Source organism: Myxine glutinosa, chromosome 1 (assembly GCF_964187855.1).
Source record: "Myxine glutinosa chromosome 1, kmMyxGlut1.1, whole genome shotgun sequence".
Taxonomy (NCBI): domain Eukaryota; kingdom Metazoa; phylum Chordata; class Myxini; order Myxiniformes; family Myxinidae; genus Myxine; species Myxine glutinosa.
The window spans coordinates 264,672,431-264,680,644 of NC_136261.1; the positions used below are offsets into that span (position 1 = coordinate 264,672,431).

At 43.2% G+C, this 8,214-nt stretch overlaps 1 protein-coding gene across 1 annotated transcript in view; it reads right to left on the bottom strand.

The window, feature by feature from the left end:
* C1GALT1 (core 1 synthase, glycoprotein-N-acetylgalactosamine 3-beta-galactosyltransferase 1) overlaps positions 1-8,214 on the bottom strand; it is a 69,199-nt gene that overhangs the window by 23,626 nt on the left and 37,359 nt on the right. Inside the window, exon 3 of the mRNA XM_068131189.2 lies at positions 2,460-2,778. Coding sequence (XP_067987290.2) covers positions 2,460-2,778 — 319 coding nt within the window. The remainder of the gene's footprint in view (positions 1-2,459; positions 2,779-8,214) is intronic.

Genomic DNA, 8,214 nt, shown 5'->3' on the forward strand with positions numbered 1-8,214 from the left:
ATGATTATCTAAATAGAGGGATTAAATTAAACAATATTTAGTTTTGTTGGAGATAACTCTGGACCTTTTGGATTGTAATGGTTGGGAGAAACAGCCTGAATAAAAATAGATATTGCCTCATGGGGAAGGTAAAGTGTAAGCCAAACAAGTTCGATTTTATACTATTTATAAAGATGGCTTAAACTTTTTCCTTTGTAAGAAAGAACTACAGTGAAGTCGATGGCGCTCTACTGCAAATCCCCACGCTTCCCATCCAAAGCAATGTTGAAAGATGGGAAAAAGGTTCAACAGGAATGACCAAATATCAAATTTTGAGGTTAAAAATAATTTCCCGTTTTGATCCCTGTGACCCCAAGTCCCTACCCAATGGTGGAGACTACTGATTACAGTACTGTATACAACCCAAAAACCTTTTAAAGGGGAACCCAAACACTCACACCACCTTGATGCTAATCTATCCCTCGATACCCTACAAATGCGTCCTTGATGGTTGTAGTAATACAAACCGAGACAGTTTCATGCTACACCAATGGCCGAAAGATCCACGGTTGACAGAAATTGGACGAGGTTTTTCTGAAATACTCGAGTGTGGATCGGGCCTACAAAACGTTCGCTTTTGTGCTCAGAACATTTACAGAGCATTGTTATGAAGCAACAGAGATGGCTAGATCTTGTGGTTATCCGCCACAATCGAGAGAGGATGGCACCCTCACGATTAAGCGGAAGAAAGCCGTCACTCTAAACTCCAAGACCATCCAGCACCACTCCCTCCCTCTCCTCCCCCACCCACCCACACAATCCCCCAAGCTAACAATAACCAGGACCACCCCATACCACATCTGCTCTCAACCATTCCCCCCACAATCACCCTCCATTGGGGTGGAACATCAATATGGCACAACACAGCACAGACACAAACGGCATCCCAGGAAAGTATGAAACTGGACATTCTTATAACATACAGGACACCTGGTCAGCCTGCATCGTCCATTTGGTCGATGGTGTCCGAGTGTGCCTGGGCGGTATCCGTGCTGTGTCTCGCCATGTCCAAGCTGTGTTGTTCTGTGTTGTGTCGTGTCCATGCCGTGTCATGCCATATTTCTTCTGTAGTATTCATGCATATTTCTAATATAATTGATTTATCAATTAATACAAAATACCTGATAAACCATCATTTTAATGGAAAAACAAACGTACCAATCTGTAGTGAACATGCGACTGGCGTTTTAATCTTCACTACGAACATCACACCGCAATCTTCAAACACCATCTTCATCAGAATTGCTCGCATAAGGCTCACAATGATACAGTTCCATAATTCCCCCGAGAGCGTTTCCATCACTAATTTTATCTTCAATAGATTCTTCACAATCCCACTGATCAGTGTCCACATACCAAGAGTCTTTAGAGTTGCTAACGATGGTAGAATCAGTATCGGAATCTGAGCTCGACATGCACGGTTCTCGATGTACAACCGCCATTTGGATCAAGTTGAGTTCCTTGTGTGACATCACTGGCAAAACCAAAGGAAGTTCCTCTTCCCCATGAATGCAAACCTATGGGGATTGTCTGTGCTCTTATCCTTTTAAATGGTGGACATCAAGCAAGGAAGCAGCATGTACCATTTTTAAGTCTTTGGTATGAATCAGCTTGAGTTTGAAACACTGACCTCCCAGAATCAGAGTGGATGCTCCAACCATTACACCACCAAGACGTTGAGCAGTAATCCTAACCATAATTCACCGACCGGTGCTTGTTTGTCGCACTGCTCCTCCTACAGTTCTGCCCCGATTATATTCAGACTTGCTACATAGGATCAGCATTACCCCAATTAGTGTGTAGGGGTGTTTTTATCGTTGCCGTTTGTCTTGGGGTGGAGGGGTGGTGAGGAGAGGGGGGGGGATGCAATTCTCTATGTAAATGTGTATTGTGTAGCGCCACCTCCACGTGGGAGAGGGTATTACAAGTTCCAACCCTTTACAGTATGTATGTACATTGTACAGTATTCATGTCCCCACATTTTCCAGTGCAGTGATGCGTTTTGGGTTATAAGCAGAAGGCATGTTTTTGCTTCATGCACGTAACCCGGGGTTACTTTTTTTTTTTTTTTTTTTCGTGAGTGAATGAGGGAGCCTTCAGTTACCTACACACCACCCATATAAAGGTATGCGTCAGAAGAACATGTTGCATGCCTTGAACAAGGTCGTCCATAGGGCGGGTACTTTGTTCGTTTAATAAAAGATCCTTAAAATTTAATAACTCGTGGTCAATGCTACAAAACAAACAAACAACAGGATTGTGGATTTGCAAAGTGGGGATGTGGGGTGGGGGATGGTGGAGTTTACATCGAGGCCAATATGAAGAAGAAAAAAAGGAAAAAAGATACAGTTTACAGTTTAAAAATACAGTTTAAAAATGATACAATATGAAGAAAGGAAAAAGAAAAATGATCAGCTCACCTCAGGTTATCAACAATCACAAAGGTATCGTCGTCGGCTTTGAGAAACCAGTCAGCATCATCAATGTTATGCTTGTGGATATACTGGAAGGCCCGGATGGTTTTCCAGTAGAGCTGCTCACGTCCTTCATCAGTTTTTAGTCCAATGGTGGGGAATTCAGCATTTTCTTCTGAACTCATGAACAATACCGTGTTACAATGACGGGTCCATGTTGCTTTGACATGTCGCGTTTTTATTTCCAGATTTTTGGGGGCGGTCATAATCCAGCAGAGCACACGGACTCGCTGACGAACCTCGTTTGCAATCGAGTCATCCTCGTCTGCAAATGTAAAGAAGCATCAATGAAAGACAGCACAGCAACCACTGGTAACAAGTATCATGTTACATTATGAAATAATACGGGACTTGTAAAAAAAGATGATTATCTGCCCCAGAATTATCTGCCCCAAGAATGATGATTATCTGCCCCAGAATACTCGGCATGCATGCGCAGAAATCCATTTGCAGCTATTTTGATTGGGACATGTTAATGTCTATCAAGCATGCAAGATAAGGAATGCTATTTAAAATGGCTTAAAACGTTCCTAAAAGAAGCCAAAAATACTAGGAAAAAGTATCTGAGAGAAAGGAATGTGCCTTCATATGCCAATTGAATTTATGAAGTTATATGTACGCATATACAGTGCATTCAGAAAGTATTCAGACACCTCCACTTTTTTCACATTTTGTTATGTTGCAGCCTTATGCTGAAATCGTTTATATTCATTCTTTCCCTCATCAATCTACACTGAATACCCCATAATGACAAAGAAAAAACAGGATTTTAGAAAGTTTTGCAAATTCATTAAAAGAAAAAAACTGAAATATCACATTGACATAAGTATTCATACCCTTTGCTATGACACTTGAAATTTAGCTCAGGTGCCTCCCATTTCTCTTGATCATCTTTGAGATGTTTCTACACCTTGATTGGAGTCCACCTGTGGTAAATTCAATTGATTGGACATGATTTGGAAAGGCACACACCTGTCTATATAAGGTCTCACAGCTGGCAATGCATAACAGAGCAAAAACCAAGCCGTGAGGTCGAAGGAACTGCCTGCAGAGCTCAGAGACAGGATTGTGTCGAGGGACAGATCTGGGGAAGCCTACAAAAAAAATCTCTGCTGCATTGAAGGTTCCCAAGAGCACAGTGGCCTCCATAATTCTTAAATGGAAGAAGTTTGGAACAACCATGACTCTTCCAAGAGCTGGCAGCCCGGCCAAACTGAGCAATCGGGGGAGAAGGGCCTTGGTAAGAGAGGTGACCAAGAACCCGATGGTCACTCTGGCTGAGCTCCAGAGATCTTGTGTGGAGATGGGAGAAACTTCCAGAAGGACAACCATCACTGCAACACTCCACCGATCTGGGCTTTATGGCAGAGTGGCCAGACGGAAGCCTCTCCTCAGTAAAAGACACATGAAAGCCCGCTTGGAGTTTGCAAAAAAGCACCTAAGGGACTCTCAGACTGTGAGAAACAAGATTCTGTGGTCTGATGAAACCAAAATTGAACTGCTTGGCTTCTGTCTGGCCACTCCACTCTGGCCAGATATTTCAGTTTTTTCTTTTTAATAAATTTGCAAAACTTTCTAAAATCCTGTTTTCTCTTTGTCATTATGGGGTATTGAGTTTTTTTGGTTTTTTTTGTTTGTATTTTTTTGTATACAGAACAGAGGCTCGTGAAAGATGCCAGGAAGAGGAACTGCAACATCGAGAGTAACCCAGTTTTAGGACCGGCAGAGAAGATAACTGAGAAGGAAGTTGAGGATGAGTGTAGATTGATGAGGGAAAAAATGAATTTAAACGATTTCAGCATAAGGCTGCAACATAACAATATGTGAAAAAAAGTGAAGGGGTCTGAATACTTTCTGAATGCACTGTATATGTAAGTTATATGTAAGCAGATAGCAAAAGAGAGGTGTGATGTGATGGGGGTGAGTTGCTTGAAGGATGAAGTGGGACAAATCGTTGTGGACCCAGATGGAATTACTGGAAGATGGAAGAGATATATAGAAATGCTGTTGAATGCAGAGAATGAATGGGATGGCAACACAGACAGTAACCCAGTTTTAGGACCGGCAGAGAAGATAACTGAGAAGGAAGTTGAGGAAGCGATAAAAGCAATGAAGAGTAGAAAAGCGGGAGGGCCGACGGGAGTTGTGGGAGATATGTTGAAGGCAGCAGGAAGTTGGGGTGTGAAGAGAATGACAGAGATCTGTAATCTGGTGGTGAAAGAAGGCCGCATTCCAATGAATTGGGAACTGAGTACCCTCATCCCTCTACACAAGGGGAAAGGTTAGGGCATCGAGCGATAAAGTTATTGGAGCATGGAACGAAGGTATTGGAAAGGGTGTTGGAGAGGAGGATAAGGAAGAAAGTGTAGATCGACGAAATTCAGTTTGGATTTATGCCAGAAAGAGGAACGACAGACGCACTTTTTATTGTAAGGCAGTTACAAGAGAAGTACATGGAGAAGAGGAAGAAGTTGTTTCTTGGGTTTGTTGATCTGGAGAAAGCATTCGATAGGGTTTCATGTGAAGTAGTGATATGGGCATTGAGGAAGTTAGGAGTGGAGGAATGGTTGATCAGAGTAGTGATGGCAATGTACGAGAGAGCGCGCACAGCTGTAAGCATGTAGGACGGGAACAGTGGTGAGTTTGAGGTGAAGGTGGGAGTGCATCAGGGGTCGGTACCAAGTCCACTACTATTTGTACCTGTGATGGAGGTGCTGGCTCGGAATGTAAAGAAGGGTTTACCGTCGGAGTTGTTGTATGCAGATGATCTGGTGTTGATTGCGGAAAGTATGGATGGACTGAAGGAGAACATGAACAAGTGGAAGGAATGTATGGAGACAAAAGGTCTGAAGGTGAATATCGGAAAAACAAAGGTGATGGCAAGTGGTAAAGCATGTGGTGAGGTGGAAAGAACTGGGAAGTGGCCGTATGCTGTGTGCAGGAAGGGTGTCGGAGTGAACTCCATTCAATGTACAATGTGCGCTGAGTGGGTTCATCAAAAATGTAGTGGTCTGAGAGGGACATTAACCAATGTGGCAGCTACATTCAAATGTAAGGTGTGCACAGAGGGAGCTGCAGATAGAGGAAATGGTGAGTTGGATCTTGGAGACGGCATGAAGCTGGAAGGTGTCAAAACATTTTGCGACCTCAGAGACATGCTGAATGGAGAAGGTGGATCAGATTCGCAACGGTTGCTGGAGTGAGATGTGCATGGAAGAAGTTTCGTGAACTGAGTGGCATGCTGACGAGGAGGGGAGTGTCGTTGAAGCAGAAGGGAAAGGTGTATGCTGCATGTGTGAGAAGTTTTATGATTTATGGGAGCGAGACATGGGTAATGAACGTAGAGCAGCAACGAAAGCTGGAAAGGGTGGAAATGCGAATGGTTCGGTGGATGTGCAGAGTATCGTTGAGAGAGAGGAAGATAAATGATGAATTGCGAAAGATGACGGGAACAGAGCCTGTAATGGATGCTGTGAAGAGGAACAGGTTGAGATGGTTTGGTCATGTGTTGAGGAAGGATGAAAGTGACTCGTAGAGAAGAGTGATGGAAATGAATGTAGAAGGAAGCAGAGGACGGGGGAAGACCGAGAAAGACTTGGCTAAAGGTGGTGGAAGAAGAAATGCGGGCAAGGGGGTTAACAAGGGGAGATGCAGAAAATAGGGCAAAATGGAGAAGATTGTCATGGGGCCCGCAGGCTAACCCCTGCTCTAGCAGGGAAAATGGCCTTAAAATGCCTGTTGTTGTTGTTGTGTTGTATATGTATGCATATATATGTATATGTGCACATGTATGTGTGTGTGTCTTTATGTCTGGCTTCCTTATTTGGTCTAGATTGCAGTAATTGGTCTTTATTTTGATCTACGCAACAGTTTGACCAAAAAGCTGAGCTACTGCAGTTACTCATACTACAATAACTCCCAAGGATGTAGACCCGAGTATGTAGGCCAGAACTGCGGATGAACACATTCTACGCAACCCCGAGATATAATCGCTGCCAGTGAATGGACTTTGAGCCTTGTGGACTTTGGCTTTGGACATAAATAAATAAATAAATAAATGGGAAAAAAAAGAAAAATGAAAAATCGAGCTCCGTGGGGCTGGACACATGACATTGGCCTAACCAAATATCGAAACCCCTGTCAGATTCCACCAAACCCCTCGGAGAAGATGTAGCTTGAACCCGATTACCCCCTAACAAGACATCTTTTTCGGGCGTGGCTCCGCCCACAATGGGCGCAATACGCCCACTCTAGGCAGGACACAACTAGATCATGATATCAACCTCCCACCCAAGTTTCATCAAGATTGGATGGTATCATCGGGTAGTTATGCTGCAGACAGACAGACACACAGACAGACGCACACACATGACGAATATAGTGGTCACTTGATAACTCGTGAACCAACAAGAGATGCTGCAATTTAGATGGCAGTACATAATGAGACATAGATAGTGAGGTGAAGTTGTTATATGATGCAGCAGTAGTGCTCAGAAAATGCACTGATAATTGTAAAAAGTGGGAGACTACTGGTTCTTTTGCTGATGCCAATAAGTCAAGTGCCAAATGAGTGGTACAGTTTCTTGAGATGGGTATTGCAAGGTCCAGCCACCACACTCTCTACAGAAGCAAAATCTGCAGAAGTGAACAAGTATGCTGCAAGCTTGGCTCAAAGTACAATGACTATGTATATGACTAATTGACAGGTGAAAAAAACACTTACTCACAAACTGTCCTGTAAATAAACGAAATGCCACAACAGTTGGCTGTTGGTCTAGGATTTCAACAAGCATACCGCAGCACATAAGTTACCAATCTTCTGCATGGACTTGGACTGTGTGGATTACAACCGTCTTCTCATGTTAGAGACGCAAGTAGCAAATAGTGTTATTGAGGAAATGGTGCTGAATGATGGAATGTACTCTCCTCCAAGCTTCGTCAATGAAAGACATTTTGTTTACTATAAACAATGTGGACTTTGCAGAGGATACACCTGATGGGAAAAGAACACTCCATGCCACAGCCATGGCAATCTATCAACGGCATCAGTCTGGTGACGAGAAAGATCATGTGCATTTGTCAGGTCATCCTTCAGAACGCTCTATCAAGAACATACAGGGTGTCTCAAAATACATGGAACCCATGTCACTGCTAATAATTCTGCCAATATTAATGTTCTTGTTCTTTTTTTTCAGATTTGAAGAGAGGAGACCATAACAACTAATAATTATCAATCAAAATGCCTTGGACAAAGGAGGAAAAATATTTTGCGTCACTACTTATTTGGAGACGAAATCATTCAAAACGGTGCAAGCAAAATTTCGCAGGAAGTTCAACTTCAACAACTATCCCCAGAAAAACCAAATTTATCATTGGGCACACAAATTTCAAGCCACTGGATCAGTAAACAACCTCAACAAGAAGGCAGAAACACCCAGTTCTGGCAGGAAGCTGACTGTAAGATCTCCTGACAATGTGAATGCGGTGAGACATTCTGTCGGAAGGGGCCCGAAAAAGTCCATCCGAAGACGTAGCCAAGAGCTGGGTCTTTCACGTGCGTCAGTGCAAAGAATCTTGATCAAGGATCTTCAGCTGTACCCATACAAGATCCAGATCAAGCATAAACTCACACCAGTTGACATGGCAAAACGTGTTGTGATGTGCCGGTGGTTCGAGAACAAGATCGAAGAGGATCCTGACT